The sequence below is a fragment of the Rhinoderma darwinii genome, chromosome 3, assembly GCF_050947455.1.
Source record: "Rhinoderma darwinii isolate aRhiDar2 chromosome 3, aRhiDar2.hap1, whole genome shotgun sequence".
NCBI classification, from domain to species: Eukaryota; Metazoa; Chordata; class Amphibia; order Anura; family Rhinodermatidae; genus Rhinoderma; species Rhinoderma darwinii.
The window spans coordinates 335,728,489-335,751,624 of record NC_134689.1 but is presented as its reverse complement, the minus strand read 5'-3'; the positions used below and the strand labels follow the sequence as shown (position 1 = coordinate 335,751,624).

The 23,136-nt window shown below is 48.9% G+C and overlaps 1 protein-coding gene and 1 long non-coding RNA gene across 4 annotated transcripts in view; one reads left to right on the top strand and one right to left on the bottom strand.

Moving 5' to 3' along the window:
- Positions 1 to 10,258, top strand: part of LOC142749850 (uncharacterized) — a 65,836-nt gene extending 55,578 nt beyond the window's left edge. For all 3 annotated transcript variants that reach the window (XR_012882475.1, XR_012882473.1, XR_012882472.1), the window contains 2 exons: positions 9,149 to 9,302; positions 9,418 to 10,258. This is a non-coding gene — a long non-coding RNA (uncharacterized LOC142749850). The remainder of the gene's footprint in view (positions 1 to 9,148; positions 9,303 to 9,417) is intronic.
- LOC142748517 (uncharacterized) lies at positions 1,491 to 6,260 on the bottom strand. Its single transcript, XM_075855585.1, has 2 exons — positions 5,338 to 6,260; positions 1,491 to 2,092 (listed from the first exon to the last, which is right to left on the bottom strand). Exons 1-2 carry the CDS (start codon positions 6,155 to 6,157, stop codon positions 1,491 to 1,493), a joined length of 1,422 nt encoding a protein of 473 aa, XP_075711700.1. The 5' UTR covers positions 6,158 to 6,260.
- Positions 10,259 to 23,136: the final 12,878 nt, after the last annotated feature.

The following is a 23,136-nucleotide window of genomic DNA, read 5'->3' as shown; positions in this document are numbered from 1 at the left end:
GAAGTCCTTGAAGCCCCCTCAGATAGTCCTTTTTAAAGAACACACCGAATTAGCCATCTGCAAACCACCAATTACCTCCAGCCGTAAACCAGCTCGGAAGCACCGTTCACCTCTGCAGATGGCTCCAACCACTAGAAGTCCACTTCAAGGGGATAACACCCGATGAAGCCCTCCAGTGATATACCGACCACTAGAAGTCCACTTCAAGGGGATAACACCCGATGAAGCCCTCAAGTGATATACCGACCACTAGAAGTCCACTTCAAAGGGATAACACCCGATGAAGCCTTCAAGTGATATACCTTCTACCAGAAGACCACTTCAAAGGGATACCACCCGATGAAGTCTTCAACCATGTACCTTTTTTGGGGGACGCATACCCCCGATGCGACCCCCCCACCATTTTGTACTGACTGGCCTCAAGGACTCCCCCCGCCAGCTGCCATGACAACAGAACCTACTCCGGAAAAAAGAAAAACATGTTAAATAAGCACACAAAATAAAAACACAACGCTCATAGCCAGACGTACATAAGACCTAAAGAGTAACAAAACAAGGGTGGGAGGGTGGGAGCTTTGCTTACTGTGTGTTACTCCTCCCGCTGCTTCCGGCTCAATGCCGAGAAACAGCGGGAAGCACAGCAACGGCCCCCCCCGCCCCCCTTAACTCCTCCCCGTCCCTCCTTCAGCTCCTTCAACTTTCCCTGACCTCGTAACATTAACCCTTTCCCTACCAGGACGGTCATGTCGGCTTCCCTTAAGCCTGCAGCTGCGTCCAGCCTCTTCTTGACCTGCCTAGGTAGAGTCGTGTGTTAACCTTAAACCATACTATCCCCCATCCCCATTTAGTAACGACACATGACACCGAGGTTGGATGTGAAATGGCCACAGCAGCCGTTTATTAATTTCACAGTTTTATAAAAACAATTTAAATCCGAAACATTCGGATAACTAGTTAGGAATCCACCAGAGAATTCCTCCTAATAATTCACATGACCCAACATGGGTCATAACATTAACCCGAGCAGAGGAAGTCCTTGAAGCCCCCTCAGATAGTCCTTTTTAAAGAACACACCGAATTAGCCATCTGCAAACCACCAATTACCTCCAGCCGTAAACCAGCTCGGAAGCACCGTTCACCTCTGCAGATGGCTCCAACCACTAGAAGTCCACTTCAAGGGGATAACACCCGATGAAGCCCTCCAGTGATATACCGACCACTAGAAGTCCACTTCAAGGGGATAACACCCGATGAAGCCCTCAAGTGATATACCGACCACTAGAAGTCCACTTCAAAGGGATAACACCCGATGAAGCCTTCAAGTGATATACCTTCTACCAGAAGACCACTTCAAAGGGATACCACCCGATGAAGTCTTCAACCATGTACCTTTTTTGGGGGACGCATACCCCCGATGCGACCCCCCCACCATTTTGTACTGACTGGCCTCAAGGACTCCCCCCGCCACAGCGAAACAGGCCTTGACCACCTTAAGCCTGTGAGTTCCTCCACACCACCACCGCCCTTTCTATTCCTTCTGCTATCGCCAAGCTCCAAAGATCAATGCCAACCTCGGTCAGATGAACCCCGTCACTCCTCCAGAAATTCCCCACTCCTGACTCCAAATCCCTATGCCTCACGCAAATGCCCCCGTTTTTTGCCACAAAACGGGACACCGCCCGATTAACTTTAATGCGAGCCTTATTGACTCTCTCCACAGATCTAGCTAACCGCCAATGCTTTCTTGGGACTATGTCCGACCACACTATCACCAACTTGGGATAAGATACCCACAAACACAACATATCATGTTTGGTATCCCGCACCAACTCACGAAAGGGGCGGACTCCTAAGTCATTCCCACCCACGTGCAACACTAAGACCTCCGGAACCCTATCAAGCCGAGCATATGTCTGGAATTCCGCCAACACCCTGCTCCACGACATACCTCTAAAACCCAGCCAATGCACAACCGCATCCTGTCGCGGAATGCGCAACTGGCGACCATTCGGGCGGACGTCCGCCCTCAAAGCCCCCCAGTGCACGTAAGAATGACCCATCAACCACACCAAACACGGAGGCGACTCTGAAACTGAAAAAACAATTAGGCACCACCATATAACATTTGTAAAGCGTTAACAGCAAAATTCATAACATATGGGGGCGGACATAGGACTTAAACCTGTTGGACTCCCAACGACCAATACGCCTCACCCCCTCATCATCCAACCCCCAGCGCCCCGCTTCTGTTGCTGCGCCAATCCTGAAGGAATGAGATGAATATGAGCCTGCCGCGACACCAACCGCCGTCAAACATTTTTTAAATACAGCTCCAAACTGAAACCTGGACAAAAACGACCCGTCCACCTGACGTAACAAAGGCAAATCTGGAGACCCCCTGTTTGGCGTAAAACCCCGCATGCACTCTACTGGGCACATAACCGACCCCGGGGCGCAACCCCTTCAAAGCCTGCGATACCAGAAATTCCTTCGATACATCCTGAAAGCCCCGCAACTTAAACCCAAACGCCACCGCAGACATGAACCGGTTCACCTTCGCCACTGAAAACCCCGCCTCCCAGGCGTCCCCTAACCAGTACAAAAGTGCCACCAACCTGTCTCTATCCGTATTGACGTCACCCAACTCTCTTACCCACTCCTCCCACTGCCTCCAACAAGCAGCATAAGCACTCCACGTCGTGCGCGCCAAAGACCTTTGTACCAATTGTTCTACAGGACCGAGACCAGATCCCAAAGATGCTGCGGACAAGCCAAACCGAGACGTTCCGCTCCCGGTGCCAATTGCCGAAACCGGTCCCACTGCGAGCGAGAAAGAGCATCAGCGATACAATTCCGTACACCCGGGACATGCACCGCCACCACCCACGCGTTCAACGACAAACATACCAACACTAAATGTCGCAACAATTGAACTACCGGAGGAAAGGACGCCGTGATGTTATTAATGGCAAGCACCACCCCCATGTTGTCGCAGTAAAAAACGGACCTTCTTATCCCTGAGCCTGTCCCCCCAAATGGTAGCCGCCACCCCGATGGGAAACAGCTCGAGCAGGGCCAGATTCCGCGTGAGTCCACTGGACACCCAGCTAGCCGGCCATTGACCTGCGCACCACGGACCTCCCCCGTAAGCTCCAAAACCACCCGCCCCAGCCGCATCCGTGAAAATATTCAAAACACTCGTATCCTGCGCTGGGGCCATCCATAGCGAGCGACCATTGAACTGGCCCAAGAAGTCATTCCAAACCTGAAGATCAGCACGGTACTCCTCCTTGAGCCGCACAAAATGATGCGGCGCACGCACTCCCACCGTTGCCGCCGCCAACCTCCTACCAAACACCCTCCCCATCGGCATAATCCGGCAGGCGAAATTCAACTTCCCCAGCAGCGACTGAAGCTCCCTCAGCGTCACTTTCTTCATTCTACAAGCCCGTTGAACCTCCAGCCTCAAAGCACCCAACTTATCCGCCGGGAGACGACACTCCATTGCCACCGAGTCTATTTCGATTCCCAAAAAACAAATCGTCGCTACCGGGCCCTCCGTTTTTTTTTTTTTTTTCGGCGCCAAAGGAATCCCAAAATCCCTCGCCACCTTCTGTAGAGCATGAAGCAAATTACCGCAAACCGGCGAACCCCCCGGGCCAACGCATAACAAATCATCTAAGTAATGGATCAACGAGTCGACCCCGGATACTCCCCTCTTTACCCACTCCACGAAGCTACTAAACGCCTCGAAGTATGCACAAGAAAGGGAACACCCCATCGGAAGGCACTGATCCACGTAAAAGGCCCCATTCCAAAAACAACCCAACAGCCGTTGCTTTCTGTATGGACCGGCAACAACCTGAACGCCGCCTCGATGTCAGTTTTTGCTAGCAGCGCCCCAGGACCCGCAGCCCGCACTAACCCCACCGCCTTATCGAATGAGGTATAAACTACGGAGCACAACTCGTGATCAATCCCGTCATTTACCGACGAACCTTTGGGATACGATAAATGTTGAATCAAACGAAACTTTCCGGGCTCGCGTTTAGGGACAATACCCAAAGGGGACACAACTAAATCTTTCACCGGCGACTCCACAAATGGCCCCGACATGCGCCCCAACGAAACTTCTTTTAACAACTTTTCCGACACGACTTCCACATGCAAGTAAGCCGATTTTAAATTTCTCCCCGTAACCGGAACCTCATAAGGAGGCGGAGGAATAACAAAACCAACACTAAACCCTTCATAAAGCAACCTAGCTGCCGCCCTATCCGGATACTCATTTAGATAAAGGGCCATCCTTTCCACCCTCACCGGCGACACCCCCTTGACCAGCCCCGTGCTGGTTCCCGGACCTCTTTTTTCGCAGACATTTTGCCGCCCCGTGTGATGCACCATTACACTCGGAGCACACGTGCTTGAACTTGCACGTGGCCCCAAACTTGCACTGGCCTTCATTGAATTGCCAGCAAAACCCCGCCTTTCCCCCGCCGCTTGGTCCACTCTGACTAGACTGGCCTCCCTGGCCACCGCTCCCGGGAACGGGCTGCCTAACCGGAGCCGTAACCCGTAACCAGAGAGCAATATCCTTCTGGTCCCACCGAATCGCCGGCCGAACCGCCTTCCGCTGACGGAATTGCTCATCATATCGCAGCCACGCCTGACCCCCATACGCCCTATGAGCCTCCCCAATAGCATCAAAATAACAAAATAACGCCGAACAATTTTCCGGCGCCTTTTCCCCTATCACACTAGCCAATATGGCGAACGCCTGCGACCAATTAACGAACGTCTGCGGGATAAGCCTATACCGCCGCCGTTCCTCCTCGTCCTTTTTACTCTCATCCCGCTTGCCCTTATCCAAATTGAATTTAGCCAGCGGCAAGAGAGAAAAAAAATTTCAACGTATTCATCTTTCCAGATCCGATCACGCACCTCCTGCTTTAAATGCGCCCCCAACGGACCCTCAAAACAAACATACACCTCCCCCCGAGCACGATCGTCCATGCGCACTCGATCGCCGTCCTTCTGTGCCTCAGTCTGCACCGACACCGCGACCGCCTCTCTAACCGCCACCACAGGACGCGCCTGCAACGATCCCACGTCCCTGGGGCCTTCCCAAACTACCGCAGGGGACACTTCCGTTACTACCGGCGCCGCGGCCCTATCAAGGCGCCCCACCAGCCCGTAAGCAACCCACTAAATCTGCCAAACCCGCTCCGTCGCGTCCGCCCGCGCCACTACCGGCCCCCGATGCTATGCTAGCAGCCCCCCCGCCGACACCCGACATAAAAATCGCTGGATAAGACAATAATGGAGTTATACACTCACCGGGCTGCACAGGCGCTGTGTTCCCGTCAGCCGGACCATCCTGACCTCGACGATAGACGTCCAGTTCACCTTCCTCCAGTTCTTCTCTCGCCGACGACTGTCCCTCCCAACGACATCTTCGGAAAGGGGATGAGGACGCGCTGACCGATGGGCCGGCAACCTGCCGCCCGACCGCCGGGACCCAGACTTCCGACCGGACCTGTTGCCTCGATGTCGCTGCAGATCTAGTCGTCCGTCTAGACGATCCTGACGAAGCCTGCCCCCTGGCCGGAACATCACCATGCGGGGCGGCCGTACCTTGCTCTCGACATCTTCCATCTGATGGGGGAGGGGTGACAGGGAGCCCAGCCTGCGACTCCCTGCTTACCGCCGGACCCCGTCGCGGCCTGGGATTCCTGCCAGGACGCAGGGCCTGGGAAGGGGCGGTCCTCCCAGCTGCCTGGCCTGCAGCGTCCGGGATCGGGCTCCCTCTGCGACGCCGTGTCCGCGGGACTACCTCCGGACTAAGGCGCTCTGGAGGTCGGGACCGCCGAGAGGGACGGGTCGACACAGCCCGCATCGCCGTCACCCCTGGCACCGCTCTCTGCCTGCCCAGCGCAGGAGCGGTTGTTGCCGACTCCCCCCCCGCCGCCATAGCCATGCTCGTAAGGGGGCCGGGGGAGGGGAGCCTGTCCCTTACAACAGACCCCGAACGCCGTGCCCGGCGTGGCGAAACGGCGTCCGGGATCCGCGTTAATGCAGCCACGGTCTCCTCCAGCCATCCGGGACCGTGGTGCACAGCAGCGGCACGCAGCCGCTCTAAAATCAGGGCCTCTGCCATTACTAAAGAGCCAGGCAACGGGGAGCTTTGCTTACTGTGTGTTACTCCTCCCGCTGCTTCCGGCTCAATGCCGAGAAACAGCGGGAAGCACAGCAACGGCCCCCCCCGCCCCCCTTAACTCCTCCCCGTCCCTCCTTCAGCTCCTTCAACTTTCCCTGACCTCGTAACATTAACCCTTTCCCTACCAGGACGGTCATGTCGGCTTCCCTTAAGCCTGCAGCTGCGTCCAGCCTCTTCTAGAGCACTGGTTCTCCGGACATGGTACATGTACCACAGAGGGTATGCGCCACACCCTCAGGGGGTACGCACCGCACCAGAAAAAAAATATATATAAACATGCTCTCCCTAGTTCCTATCAGTCATATCAGACATATCAGTAATAGCAGTAATAGCAGACATATGTCATATAAATCATATCAGACATACAAGTCATATCCTTCATATAAGACATTTCAGTCATATTAGACATATCAGGCATATCAGTCAAATCAGACATATCAGTCATATCCTTCATATCAAACATATAAGACGTTTCAGTCATATCAGACATATCAGTCATATCAGACATATCAGTCATAGCAGACGTATCAGTCATATCAAACATATCAGACATATCAGTCATATCAGACATATCAGTCATATCAGACACATCCGACATATGTCTGATATGTCTGATATGACTGATATGTCGGATATGACTGATACGTCTGCTATGACTGATATGTCTGATATGACTGATATGTCTGATATGACTGAAACGTCTTATATGTTTGATATGAAGGATATGACTGATATGTCTGATTTGAATGATATGCCTGATATGTCTAATATGACTGAAATGTCTTATATGAAGGATATGACTTGTATGTCTGATATGATTTATATGACATATGTCTGCTATTACTGCTATGACTGATATGTCTGATATGACTGATGTGACTGCTGTGACTGATATGACTGATGTGTCTGCTATGACTGATATGTCTGATATGACTGATATCAGTCATAGTAGACATATCAGTCATATCAGTCATATCAGACATATCAGACATATCAGTCATATGAAACACATCCGACATATCAGTCATATCAGTCATATTAGTCATAGCAGACATATCAGTCATATCAAACATATCAGTCATAGCAGACATATCAGTCATATTAGACATATCAGTCATATCAGACATCAGTGGCGTAACTACCGCTGTAGCAGCCATAGCGGCTGCTACGGGGCCGCTACGAGGCTCCGCTAGCTGCCGCTATGGCTACTACAGCGCGACGCCACTGAACACTACGGCAGAGCAGGGAGGTATCTCCCCGCTCTGCCATTAAACAAAAGACATGTATCCCCTATCCACAGGAGAGGGGATACATGTGTGATCACTGGCAGCGATAAGGAGAACGAGGGACCGAAAGTCCCCTGAAGTTCTCCATCACAAACCTCGGACTTCCAGGGTCTGTGTCGGCAGCTCCGTAGAAATTAATGGAGCGCCGGTCGCTCTTGTGTGCATGCGCGACCAGCTGTCCTTTCATTTTTATTGAGCTGTGCAAACTCCGGAAGTCAGAGGTTTGTGATGGAGAACTTCAGGGGACTTTCGGTCCCCCGTTCTCCTTATCGCTGCCAGCGATCACACATGTATCCCCTATCCTGTGGATAGGGGATACATGTCTTTTGTAGGACACCCTATAGGTCAGATTTTTTTGGGGGGTTGGAGCTGTATGGCGTTACCTACAGGGGGGGCTGTATAGCGTTACCTACAGGGGGGCTGTATAGCGTTACCTACAGGGGGGGCTGTATGGCGTTACCTACAGGGGGCTGTATAGTGTTACCTACAAGGGGGCTGTATGGCGTTACCTACAGGGGGGGTCTGTATGGCGCTATCTACAGGGGGGCTGTATAGCGTTACCTACAGGGGGGACTGTATAACGTTACCTACAGGGGGGGCTGTATGGTGTTATCTACGGGGGTCTTTAAAAAAGGCACTATCTACAAGGGGGGGTTGTGTGACACCCAGGGGAGGGGCGGCCCCAGTCAAAAGTTTGCTATGGGGCCCAGTCTTTCCTAGTTACGCCCCTGCTACCCTATATCCATTATGCCACTCCTCCTTTTGCACATTGGCCCAATCACGCTTCTGGGCATTTTTTCAACTTTTTTAACCACCTACTTCACTTCCCTGCAGTCCCTGGCGCTCTCCCTATGCGGTACAGCAATATCTACACACAAGCTTTTGTAAGTCATGTTGTGTGTAATGAATTCTGCTCAGCAGCTCTGTGGTACTTCTAATACTCCCTATAAGGCTTTATTCAGACGAACGGGAATCACGTCCGTGCAACGCGCGTGATTTTCACGTGCGTCGCACGGACCTATATTAGTCTATGGGGCCGTGCAGACATGACTTCAATGGGTGCGTGAAAACAACGCACGGCACACGGAAGCACCTCCGTACGCACAGCGTTTTTCACGCAACACTTGTTAAGCCTATGTAAATGAGTTGACCAAACTAGACAAAACAAGCACAAACCAGGAAGTGGCTTTTCACTTGCTGGGCACATGCGCACAGTTCAAAACGACATCTGCTGCAATGCCACGTGCGTGCGATGTGGAAAAGCTCATCTGCTTGGTCCATGAGAGGCCACAGTTGTGGAACACAAACGCAGAGGCCTACCACGACCGCACGGGCAAGGAGGTTGGCTGGGATGAGGTCGCGCAGAGCCTATTCGGACAGGAGTGGGCTAAAAGCACCACAAGAGACCGCAAGAGCATAGGTAAGTGCAGATCTGTATTTATGCTAATGCAATCGCCCATGCTGTAGTGTATATCCTTATGTTTCACATTTACCTACTGTGCTTGGTTGCGGGTGTGTTACAGCATCATTAGGCAGGTGTATAATGTTTAGTGGTGTTTAAGGAATGGCGACGTTTCGGACAAGTGCCGTTTTCAGTGATGTCACCTGGTGACCTTTTTTTATTTATTGCTGTTCCTATGTCCAGTTGATGATGTTAAAACCCGGTGGAGGAGCTGTCGGGATCAGTTCCGGATGGAATTGGGAAGCAGAGGGCGAAGTTGGGACGGCGCGCCCAAAAAGCGCCAATACATCTCCACCAAACAACTAATGTTCCTGAAGGACATTATGGAGATGCGGCCGTAAGTACTGACTGTACCTTGATGACATGTGTGTGGTCACTTTAAAATCTGCCAATAATAGTTGTTTGTCCCTGGTGCCCATGTTAAAAGGAGTAACGCTAAATGTTTCTGGCAGATGCAGTGATAATCTTCTCGACACCGAGGAGGAGGCTGGCCATGAGGAGTCGCAGCCGGTCCCGGAACAACATCTCGTGCTGCCCTTGACCCCCGAGCCGACGGAACCCCAAGCAGCCACCCAGTCAAGCAGCCAACCCCAGCTGCCACGGGACGTCGACAATCCCCGGACGCCACCAGCCAGGCGCCGGCGCAGCCAGGTTGCCACAACAGGTGCCAACGTGGACTCCCGAGTCCTGGAGTACCTCCACCGCTGTTCTGAGGAGGATGCCTGTGACGCGTTTGGCCGGAGCATAGCGCCGCTACTCCGGCGAGTACCTGACTACCGGATGGCGCGCGTCCAAGGCTCCATCCTTGCCATAATTGACTCCGCCACTCCTCCTAACAATCCACGCCAGTGCTTCCAGGTAATAGAGCAATGGCGTGGATTGCCTGAGGAATCGGTGCCCTCCACTGCACCTCTCCCTTCCCAGCCTGCCAACCCCTTTCCACGGCCACAGTACCAGCGGTCAATGGTGAGCATAATGTCACCTGGTCATGTGGTGCTTCGGGACCGGCTTTCGCTCCCTACGCCAGACCCCAGCAACCCTTTGCCCAGGGCCCCCCGGCAGGGTTCAACCCTCTGTATCAGCACCACTATGCTGTTGAGAAACATCCTCAGCAGGCCCAGGGACAGCATAGTGGTGCTGAAATGCAAAGCTATCAGTCGCCAGCACACAGATTTCATGATTTGTAGCGCTGTGTCGGCAGATTATGGTGTGCTCGTTGTTGTGAGCTAAACCGTGAAGAAAGAGTAGGTTAATTTTGCATCATGTTGGTGCGTTGTTGTGGTTTTTTTGCCAGCTGGTTTATGTTTAAAGTGAATTTTGCACATTACACAATAAAGTGTGTTTTTGGTTGGCAGTAAAATTTGTTGTGTTTGCCTCCATCTATGTGCTGGGACCCAGGTTCCCCAACAGGTCCTTTTAGGTAACATTGGAACATTATGGCCACGTCCCGAGATAGTTGCATGCCATTATTGAGGTATTAGTGTATCTTTTGTGGTTTTGCTCAATTCCTCATACTGTGCTCTGCTGCATTGCAGTGGTGTGAGAAATTCCGGCCAAATGACTTTTGGCTTTGGATTTGTGAACATTGCCGAAGCCAATGCGCCTCACATGCTATTTCGTTTAGGACATGAAAACAAAACAGAAAAACCACCAAAGATATAAGCTCGCAACCCATGTCAAGGGTCCTCATGTCTTGCGAGTCTGTAATAAAAAAATTCCCACCCCAAATTAGGCAAAATTAAAAGAACAAATGCTACATTGGGCCACTAAGCTCCACTAGGACACCCTTCACAGAACATTCTCCTGCCATGGCAGTGCTCCATCGGGGCTGTCAAAATATTGGGCAAATATGTCGCGTACTCGAATCCCAGATGTTTGAGCCCTTCCGAGTGGAATTTGGTGCGGAAGGGTTGATGTAGAAACATTTCGGCTAATATATTCTGCATCACAACCGGCGTCATGTATGCGACAAAAATTATGAAGCACGACACACGCTTGTATAACACGGGTGACATTTTGCGGCGTCCGTTGCATAGTGGTGAGAAAAACACGCCATTTGGTTGACATTATGCCAAATGCACATTCCACACATCTGCGTGCTCTGCTAAGCCGGTAATTGAATATGGGCCGACGGTCATCCAAGCCTCTACGAGCAAATGGGCGCATTACTTGGATGGTGAGGCCAAAACCCTCATCTGCCACGATTACATAAGGGACTGGTGGTCCTCGCGAGCCAGGCAGGAGGCTCGGTGCCGGCACGGAAAGTTGATTGCCCATCAGACGATGGCCCATTCTGGATGTGCGAAAGATGCGGGCATCAGCAGAGCTTCCATAGGACCCTATGTGTACAATGGTAAAACAATAATTGCTGTCGGCCAAGGCCAACAAGACGATGGAAAAAAACTGTTTGTAGTTATAGAATCGGGATCCAGAGTGGGGGGGGCTTCTTGACACAAATATGCTTGCCGTCTAGGGCCCCAATACAATTTGGAAATTGGGTGGTGGTGAGAAAATCCTCAGAAATCGTAAGCCAGTGCTCTGTCGTGAGCTGAGGCATCACTGTGGCCTTCAATCGCTGCCACATCACAACACAGGTGCCGGTCACAATGCACTAAATTGTGCTCACTCCAAGAAGGAATTCGAAATGTAACGAATGATAGCTGTTTCCTGTAGCAAGAAATCTACATGGGCGAGATGCAAAAACACAACACACAAATAAACGTGATGTAGGACATGACACCCACACACCATCCTGTAAGCTGCAATTGTCTAAAACACACATACCTCAACGTCACAAGGAGTCGCTCCTCGGGGGAAATGCAGCGCCGCATATTTGTGTCCTGGTAGGTGATTCCTGGGCGAATCAGGTCCAGCAGAATATCAAATGTCGACACAGACATGCGGCAAAACGACCGAAATTTCTCGGGGTGGCTGCGAAGGTCATCATATAGAGTATGAAAATGGCCTTTGGAGGTGCGCTGGGCCACAAGAGGATGAACCCAAATCCTCCCTCTTCTCCAGGTTCCCTCCTGAAGCATGGGTCGGCGCTCACCAAATCTCAGAGAAACCATCCAGGATATCAGCACACGGCCCAGCGGAGTCAAGGGCATAATGTTGATTTTATACCTGCAAACAAGCCAAGAAACAGCCTACATGACCAAAAGTAATTTGCAAGGTGCAAAAAGGATGAGAACATGCGCTCACATCAAGCAGGTGTTGGAGAAGGTGTCTTTTTGTAGGCTGCCCTCTCCATTACTCCACCCTCCGTTGTTTTGACGCGCGTAATAAACGCATGCCATACGCGCGTAAAAACTAACGCAGCCCTAACGGATGCCACACGCAACTACAACGCAACCAAAATGCCGCGTTTTTTACGCGCGCAAAAACGCCACGCTCGTGTGAATCCAGCCTAATTCATAGTAGGGAGAATATTATCCCTTATGATACACTTATGATATCTTAGCTGCTGCAGAGCCTCTTTTTAAAGAGTTTGAGGAGCATCCTGTCCATAATTACTTGATATGAAATTCTTTAATCTGCAAAATAAAAAAAAGTTGTCAGCATCTGACTGTGTATTGTTGTGTTTTGCAGCAGCTGGGGCACAGCTCTGTTCACACTGGTGTCATGGTCTCCGTTTATAATGAAAGCAGTGACACTGCCGAATCCGTTGTTTGACTCATCTGAACTGTGACTGACAGACCCACATTGAATATTAACAATGTGACTCTGAAAGATAAATAGTACCTATGTAGCACCACTTATCTCTCTATAATCATCCGGTCCTGACTATAGAAGGTGACGTTTAGACAAATATTATTTACAAACATATCAATAGGAAATTTCCATTGACATAACTTATATTATAAAAGTTATCTGGGTCTATATATATTAGTTATATTCTGTGACATATAAGGGATTGGGTTTTGTAGATGGATTTATAGAAAACTATTTGGAAGACTGAAGGGCCTGTATTACAGAGAATCCACAGATTCATTTATTTCATTGCTGGACATTAAGTTACCACAAGTTTTTTTTTACCCCATTATTATATCCTTATATTATGCCCTGATGTACTCTGCTCAGATTACATGTACCCACACATTATAAACTGAAATACCAGAAAAACGTCAAACAAAACTACTACCAAACAAAATCCGCGTTTCAAAATCCAAATGGCGCTGCCTCCCTTCTGAACCCTACACTGTGCCCAAACAGCAGTTTACTGCTACATATATGGCATCGCCATAACAATTTTTGGGGTGTGTGTCTCCACTGGCACAAGCTGTGTTATGACACATTTGCCACGGAAATGGCATCTATAGGGAAAAATTTCAATTTTTACTTTGCACCATCTTAAGCACAATCATTTATGGAAAAGGCCTGTGCCCACTACACCCCTTAATAAATTCCTTGAGGGGTGTAGTTTCCAAAATGAGGTCACTTGTCAGGGGTTTCTTTTATTGTTTCACATCAGAGGCTCTGCAGTTGTGAACCAATACTTTGTAAGTCGCCAAATTAGGCCTCAATTTTACATGGTACTCTTTTACTTCTGAGCTCTGTCGAATGTCCAGGCAAAAGATTAGGGACACATGTAGGGTATTTCTAAAACCGGGAAACACGGCATAATAATTAGATAGCTGTCTTTTCATGGTGGCACAAGCTGGGCACCACATATTGGCATATCTATGGAAAAATTGCCATTTTCACTCTGCAACATCGAGTGCACACTAATTTCCAAAAAACACCTGCGGGGTTAACATGCTCACTACTCCCCTAGGTGAATACCTTGAGGGGTATAGTTTCCAAAATGTGGTCGCTTCTGGGGGTTTCCACTGTTTTGGTCCCACAGGGGCTGTGTAAATGCGACATAGCGCCCAGAAACCAATCCAGCAAAATCTGCACTCCAAAAGCCAAATGGCGCTCCTTTCCCTCTGAGCCCTACCGTGTGTCCAAACAGCAGTTTCTTACCATATATGTGGTATTGCCGTACTCGGGAGAAATTGGTTTACAAATTTATTTTTCTCTCTTTACTTGTTGAGGAAATGAAAAACAAATGTTTTTTTTCCACTCCCCTATTCTAATAAAATCTATAAAACACCTGTGGGGTCAAAATGCTCACTACACACCTAGATGAATTCCTCAAGGGGTGTAGTTTCCCAAATAGAGTCACTTCTGGGGGGTTTCCACTGTTTTGGTTCTACAGGGACTTTGCAAAAGCGACATGTTGCTAAGAAACCAATCCAGCAAAATCTGTGCTCCAAAAGCCAAATGGCGCTCCTTCTCTTCGGAGTCCTGCCATGTGCTTAATGTAACGTCCATGGCCGCAGACCGTCGGGATTACTCACCCCTCGACGGCCACAGCCATGGTCTGGTGAGCGCTGGCCGGCATCTCCTCCCCAGGAGATGCCAAGCTCTCACTTCCGCTCCACTCTGCTGTGTCCCATAGGGTGCATGCGCACACTCGCACCCGGCCTTAAAGTACCAGTGCGCACACATGTAAAACATCATTAATTAGCCCATGATCACCCTGTACTATAAGAAGGGCCCTGCCCCTTAGCTCATTGCCTGAGCATTGTTCGTATTCCTCTGTTAGTCTTGCAAATGGTCCCTTAGTGTTATCCTGTTCCCGTTGTTCCTGTGCCCTGCTACCTGTATCCTGTATCCCGCGTTGCAGTTGTTCCTGTGCCCGCTATAGTGTTGAAGTCGAGTTCTGCCACGTCTGCTGTGTTATACCACGTCTGGTGTCATCTGTCTCGTCTGCATCACCTGCCGTCAAGATCCCATCTGTGCCTAGCCATTGCTACTAAACAGTAGAGGAGAAAAAAAAAACACAAAGCGCACATAGTGCATCAAATTATATAGTAAAAAAAAACACAGATAGGTGATCAGTTCTGTTGACCTGGTTAGTTGTGCTAGGAGCACAGCATCCTTGAGAGCGTGTTTTAAAGTATTGCTGCCGCCAGTGTTTCTGATCCAGATCCAAAGGGTCCAGTGGTAAATGGTAATTTGAGAAGTTTGAGGAAAAAACTGATTTTCCCTGGCGCTGCTAACTGGTAAAAACCCTTCTTGAGTAGTGAGGATTTAAAACGAGCAAATGTAATATCAGATATTGTTTTATTTACTATGCGTTTCAAGGCTGGACCGGCCTCTTAATGAGGTAAAATACAAATGTTTTTTCCTCAAACTTCTCAAATAGCTACTGTCTGGACTATCACAGGTACCCTTGGGCTTGGACTATTATATATATATTAACTTGGTACACTGTAGTTTGGCCAGCTGCCATCCCGCTTCGGCGGTGCGGCCCAGTGGGTCCACACTCCCACAGATTGTGACACCCAAACAGCAGTTTATGACCACATATGGAGTATTTTGGTACTCTGCAGAAGTTGCTTTACAAATGTTGGGGGGCTTTTTCTTCTTTACACCTTGTGGATATGGTGTTTTTTTTTAGCTAAAACGACATCTTATTGGAAAAAAAAGACATTTTTCATTTTCACGTTTCAATTCTAATAAAATCTATGAAACACCTGTGGGGTCAAAATTCTCATTACACACCTAGATGAATTCCTTGTGTGGTGTAGTTTCCAAAATGGGGTCTTTTTTGGGGTGTTTCCTTTGTTTCACAATATTTTTATTGAATTTTACAACAAAATGTTTAAGCATGTCAATTGTAGCAATAAACAATACATTCAATCAAATAAATGTCGTTATTTAACAATTTCCAAGGTCCAAACAATATAGGGCCTAGGTACTGTTAGAATAATGATACAGATAATGGTGGGAGGGAAGGGGAAGGAGACATACTAAAATAAAAAATTAAGGCCTTATTCACACAAACATGTATTACGTCCGTGATACGCGCGTTAATAAATCACGCCCGTTGCACGGACCATGTTAGGCTATGGGAACGTTCAGACTGCCAGTGATTTTCACACAGTGTGTGTCCGCTGCGTAAAACTCACGACATGTCCTATACTTGCCCGTGTTTCGAGCAGCTTGCACCCATTGAAGTCTATGGGTGCGTGCAAATCGCGCATGACACACGGAAGTATTTCCGGGTGACGCGCGTAATTCGCGCTACAGTTGTTAAAGAAGTGAAGGGAAACATAAAAGCCCATCCTTCTTTACTGTTTCGGAACATAAAAACAGAGTGTCATAATGATGCCGTTTGCTTGAAAATCACGCAGCCACACACTATATACAGATGCCACACTGAACTTTTGCACATGCAAAACGCAGAGTTTTTTGCGCGTGCAAAACTGACACGTTCATGTGAATAAGGCCTAAAAGAGAGGGAGGAGTATCACAGGTTACATACATCAGTCTCTCTAATAAAGTGGTATATGAATATTAACCCCTAGCTGCACCACTTAGTAACTATATGTCGTCGCGGGAGGTTACTTCCCGCACGAGGACATATGGTTACCGAGTCGGTGACAGTGTGGTCACTCCACTCTTGCTGGGCAGTGGTCCTTTGCCGCTAATTTAATGCGCATTTTAGGGGTTTATAGCACATCAGCAGACCCCGCTCTGAAATCGCGTGATTTGACGATGGTTGGCTTGGCAACCTGAGCTCAAACAATGGCCTCCGTGTCTGCCATGGACGGAAGCCTATCAGAGTGACAGGAAGTATCGCCGCTGATTTCAGCAATTAACACCTTAAACAACGGCCTCCAGATCTGCCATGTATGGAAGCCTATGAGGACCATGGCTGGTCCTCATAGGCTAAGGCTGGCTTCACACGAGCACATTAACGTCCGTAATGGACGGACGTATTTCGGCCGGAAGTCCCGGACCGAACTCAGTGCAGGGAGCCGGGCTCCTAGCATCATAGTTATGTACGATGATAGGAGTCCCTGCCTCTCTGCAGGACAACTGTCCCGTACTGTAATCATGTTTTCAGTACGGGACAGTAGTTCCACGGAGAGGCAGGGACGCTGTTTTTGGTCACCTTAGCTCTAAAAAAATGTAATAAAAAGTGATCAAGATGTTGTATGTACCATAAAATGGTAACAAAAAAAGCTACAGCTTGTCCCGCCAAAAATAAGCCCTCACAACGCTCAATCGACCAAAAAATAAAAAAGTTATGGCACTCAGAATGCGATGATAAAAAACATTTTTTTTTTAAACAAATAGTCTTTTCTTTGTAAAAGTAGTAAAATATAAAAAAAACCTATATTAATTTGGTATCACCGTAGTCGTATTGAGACGCAGAATAAAACTAATTTGTCATTTTTACCGCAAGGTGACAGACGTAAAAACAAAAGCCCACAAACAATGGAGGAATCACAGTTTTTTTCCAATTTCAGTTTCCCAGTACATTATATGGTACTTTAAATGGTGTTAATAGAAACTACAACTCCTCAGACAAAAAAATAAGCCCTCACACCACTCTATTGACGGAAAAATACAAAAGATATGGCTCTTGGAAGGCGGGGAGTGAAAAATAAAAATAAAAAAACTTTCTAATAACATTTATGATGAGGTTGGAAACATTGCTGCTAATCTCAATGGGACTAAATACCAGCGTTAACAACTCCTTATAGTTCGCTTCAACCAAAGAAGTGTTAATTGATATTTTTGCAGTTCTCTCTATTTTTGCAAGGACTTTGATATATCTTCTCCCAAACCTCCATGTATGGAAGTTTTTGTAGTGGTGTAGACAAGTGAGAGTATATCAGAGATAGGATATGGTGACAGACATATCAGACATATTAGACGTATCAGACATATTCAAACATTGAATATTAAATATTGAGTTGCGTTACTCTGGTAAAACCTTCTGTGTTCCAGATTTTTTTTAAATTACAAATCAATTTCTGCAAAAAAAAAGAAATTTGTAAATTTCACTTCTACTTTGCTTTAATTATTGTGAAACGCCTAAAGGGTTAGGAAACTTTGTAAATGCTGTTTTGAATACTTTGATGGGTGCAGTTTTTAAAATGGGGTGATTTATGGGGGGTTTCCAATATATAAGGCCCTCAAAGCCACTTCAAAACTGAACTGGTCCCTGTAAAAATAGCCTTTTGAAATGTTCTTGAAAATTTGACAAATTGCTGCTATAGTTATAAAGCTTGTCACATCCTAGAAAAATAAAAGTTCAAATAATAATGTTCAAAAAACAATGCCAATTTAAAGTAGACATATGGGAAATGTGAACTAGTAACTATTTTGTGTGGTATTACTATCTGTCTTACAAGCAGATACATATAAATTTCTAAAATGCAAATTTTTGCTATTTTTCGCTAAATTTTGGTGTTATTCAGAATTAAATACTGAATGTAGCAACCAAATTTTACCAGTAACATAAAGTCCAATGTGTCACGAGTAGAGATGAGCGAACCGGGACAACCGAACCCGTTTTCGGTCCGAACTTCAGGAAAAGTTCGGTTCGCAGCGAATCCGAACTTCACAGGGTTCGGCCGAACCCGTTTTGACCAAACCCGGCTACATTTTTGGCGCCTGCCACATGTTACATCTAAAATGGAGGATTTCACAAGATCACCTGACATCAGGCTACCCCATAATGCCTTGCAAACGGCTCTCCCAGCCAATCGGGAGGCAGCATAGGGGCGGGCTCAAGCCTGCAATAAAAGTCTATGCACGGAGCTCAGCGGCCATTTTACAGACAGGAGCTGTAGGGAGAGCATCTCTGTGCAGTAAGGGAAAGCTTTAGGAATCTAAAAGGCAGGAATCCAGAAATCGAAGGGGCTCATCCACTACTCACTACTCAGCCAGTGTGTGAATACGCTTTTATAAGGGGCTCATCCCCGTTGCATCCAACTTGCAATACAGGCAGCCTTTGTAGTAGTGGTAGTAGTAGTACTACAAGGCCCAGCATTCCCTGAGTGCACTGCAGCGAGGCTGATTGAAATTCATTCATTGCCATTTGCCAAGCCAGTGTCAGTGTGTGAATACGCTTTTAGAAGGGGCTCATCCCCGGCCGTTAACATAACAAACAATCCAACTTGCGATACAGGCAGCCTAGTAGTACTACAAGGCCCTGCATTCCCTGAGTGCACTGCAGCGAGGCTGATTGAAATTCTCATTCATTGCCATTTGCCAAGCCAGTGTCAGTGTGTGAATACGCTTTTAGAAGGGGCTCATCCCCGGCCGTTAACAGGAATAACAATCCAACTTGCGATACAGGCAGCCTAGTAGTACTACAAGGCCCAGCATTCCCTGAGTGCACTGCAGCGAGGCTGATTGAAATTCTCATTCATTGCCATTTGCCAAGCCAGTGTCAGTGTGTGAATACGCTTTTAGAAGGGGCTCATCCCCGGCCGTTTACAGGAATAACAATCCAACTTGCGATACAGGCAGCCTAGTAGTACTACAAGGCCCAGCATTCCCTGAGTGCACTGCAGCGAGGCTGATTGAAATTCTCATTCATTGCCATTTGCCAAGCCAGTGTCAGTGTGTGAATATGCTTTTAGAAGGGGCTCATCCCCGGCCGTTAACAGGAATAACAATCCAACTTGCGATACAGGCAGCCTAGTAGTACTACAAGGCCCAGCATTCCCTGAGTGCACTGCAGCGAGGCTGATTGAAATTCTCATTCATTGCCATTTGCCAAGCCAGTGTCAGTGTGTGAATACGCTTTTATAAGGGGCTCATACCCGGCCGTTAACAGGAATAACAATCCAACTTGCGATACAGGCAGCCTAGTAGTACTACAAGGCCCAGCATTCCCTGAGTGCACTGCAGCGAGGCTGATTGAAATTCTCATTCATTGCCATTTGCCAAGCCAGTGTCAGTGTGTGAATACGCTTTTAGAAGGGGCTCATCCCCGGCCGTTAACAGGAATAACAATCCAACTTGCGATACAGGCAGCCTAGTAGTACTACAAGGCCCAGCATTCCCTGAGTGCACTGCAGCGAGGCTGATTGAAATTCTCATTCATTGCCATTTGCCAAGCCAGTGTCAGTGTGTGAATACGCTTTTAGAAGGGGCTCATCCCCGGCCGTTAACATAACAAACAATCCAACTTGCGATACAGGCAGCCTAGTAGTACTACAAGGCCCAGCATTCCCTCAGTGCACTGCAGCGAGGCTGATTGAAATTCTCATTCATTGCCATTTGTCAAGCCAGTGTCAGTGTGTGAATACGCTTTTAGAAGGGGCTCTGAAATGTCTGGGAAAAAAAAGGTTGTGAAAGGACGGGGTAGAGGAAAAAACACCCATGCCGTCTCCTCTTCCAGTCCAAATGTTGGATCTGTTGGTGCCACACCCAGTACCAGCATTTGTGGCACATGTGGCCAGTTCCACTAGTAGCAGCTGCCATGTGCCTGCTAGTAGTAGTATCAGCAAGCCAGACTTGTCCATCTCCTCCGGTGGGCGGGTTACTTTAGACAATACGGCCATTGTGGACTGGTTGGCTGGCTCGCGGTCATCTCAGCGGGAAGACTCTGACGATCTGGCTTCAAGCCGGGTTTCGTTGAATTCCAGATCCTCTACAGTTATTTGGCACAGTGACAGTAGTAATATGGGTATTTCTAGCGTTTCCATTCCATCATCTATGTCTTCGCTCCCCCTTCCTAGCGGGAAGCCATCTTTCCTGAGAGTCCTAAGAGACATCTCCTCGGGTGCGAAGGAAGATACTGAACAACATAGTGATGATGATGATGATGATTTGTTTTCCGCGAGTCAGCCAACGGAGTGTGTTGCGGCGGTGGTGGAGGTGGAAGCGGTGACCGAGACGCATAGCTGCGGTAGTGGGGGTGTTGGTGGTGGTAGCCGTGGTGGCAGACGCAGTAATGAGGGGGGGCATGGAGCCCGCCATGATGTCACATCACATTCACAACACAGTGACAGAAGTGGTGGGGATGATGAGGAAGGCTATGATGATGATGTTGTTTTAGACAGGACGTGGGAACCAGGTGACGAGGTGATGACGGCGTCAGAGGAGGAGGGTAGTAGTGGCGGCACTGGACGCGATAAACAGCCAAGCCGAGGTAGGGGCAGAAGTCAATCTGCAAAATGTTGCAGCGGTAGGGTCAGCTCAGGAGCCGGTGACGGCGACACAGATGCTGGTGTAGGCTCCCGAAAAAAGCCTGCCAGACAAGGGGCAAGCTCGGGTGGTTGTGGTGGTGGTGGTGGTGGACGTGGTACTACCTCTTTACGGTACTCTGCCGTGTGGCAATTTTTCTGTACTTTCCCGGAGGACGAAAACATGGCACAGTGCCGTATCTGCAAGCAGAAAGTAAGGCGTGGGCAGGGCAGCAATGTAGGAACTACTGCTCTACGTAAACACATGGAACGGCATCACAAGGCCATGTGGGACAATCAACATGCCCCACCATCATGTACATCTAATGAAGACCCCTCTTCCGCTGCTGCTGCTACTCCGAGTCCCTGTCATCTAAGTAGTAGCCAGGCCTTATCCACCACGTCCCGTCAGTTATCCATTACGGAATCGTTGTCCAATAAGCAACAATATATACCCAGTCATCCACTTGTCGTCCAGCTTAATTCACACCTGGCTAAGTTGTTGGTGGTGCAGTCGCTGTCGTACCACCTGGTCGACTCCGCCGGCTTCAAGCAATTGATGGCGTGCGCTCAGCCTAGGTGGCGAATACCTAGCCGACATTACTTCTCCAAAACAGCTGTCCCTGCCTTGCACAAGCATGTGGAGGAAAAGGTGTGCCAGTCCTTGCAATTATCCGTGTGCAGCAGGGTACATGCCACCGTCGACACGTGGAGCAGCAACTACGGGCAGGCACAGTACATGTCTTTCACGGCCCACTGGGTCAATATTTTGCAGTCCGATGCACCACCGCAGCAATGCCAGGCATTACCACCTCCACTCTTGTATCTTTCTGGTTCAACTCCGGACACCAGGCGCCTACCATCCTCCTCCTCCTACTCCTCCTCCTCCTTGCCTTCCTCCTTCGAGGTCTTCCCGTCCCCGACAGGACACAGCGTATCTTCCACTCCTCCTCCCTCCTCTTTTCATAGGTGCAAGGTGAAGCGCCACAACGCTGTCTTACACCTGCTGAGCCTGGGCGAGAAAAGCCACACAGGGCAGGAGCTGCTGCTGTGCATCAAGGAGGAAATCGCACACTGGCTGTCTCCTCTGAAACTCACACTGGGCAATGTTGTCTCTGATAACGGCAAGAACGTTGTGGCTGCACTGCGTCTAGGTCACCTGACACACGCTCCTTGCATGGCACGTGATCAATCTGGTCATAACACGCTTCTTAAAGTCATATGTTGGTTTGAAGGGTGTGCTGGCCATGTCCAGGAGGGTTTGCGTTCGCTTTAGACGTTCGTATGCATTTAAGCACGCCCTCCTGGACTTGCAGCGTCAAAACAATCTCCCAGAACACAGCCTGATTTGCGACATTCCAACATGCTGGAATTCCACATTGCACATGTTGGACCGTCTGTACGAACAGCGGAAAGCCGTGAATGATTTCCTAATGCAGCAGACGGGCAGCGTTTGGAGCCAGTGTAATTTCGAGCTCAGGCACTGGCAGCTGGTTAGAGACGCATGTCGCGTTTTGAGGCCCTTTGAAGAGGCCACACGATTTGTGAGCTGTGACGCTAGCGGAATGAACGATGTTATGCCGCTGATATTCATTATGGAGCAAATGCTCACAGCGATGATTCAGCAAAGGATGGAGGAAGGATCACATCTGGCTATGGATGTTGAGGAGGAGGAGGAGGATGAGGATGAGGAAACAGGACCTGAAGAGGAACTGGATTTGGAGATGGAATCACAGGAAGGGATAGGGGACGAGGCAGCCGCACAACATGACAGTGATGGTGGTGATGACGAGTCTGACGACGACCTTGATGATGGACAACCATGGCAGTATGGGGCGGAGATGGAACCAACCGGGCCCGCTGAAACGCTGGCCAGGATGGCGAGCTGTATGCTTCGTTACTTGCGCGCTGACTGTCGTATTGTTAGCATGAAGCAAAGAGATGAGTACTGGATAGCCACACTTTTAGACCCTCGGTATAAAGCCAGAATGGGGGAGTTTTTTGCGCCTTCCGAAAGGGAGGCAAAATTGCCTTATTATCGAGAGAAGCTATGCAGCCAGCTTGTCACGGCTTTCAAACGGCAAACACCTGCTGCAAGCATGTCTGACCGGGGGGCCACTCTCCGCTCCCCACTGTCTCATCGTTCCACCGCCTCTTGTAGAGCTACCTCTTCAATAGGCGGCA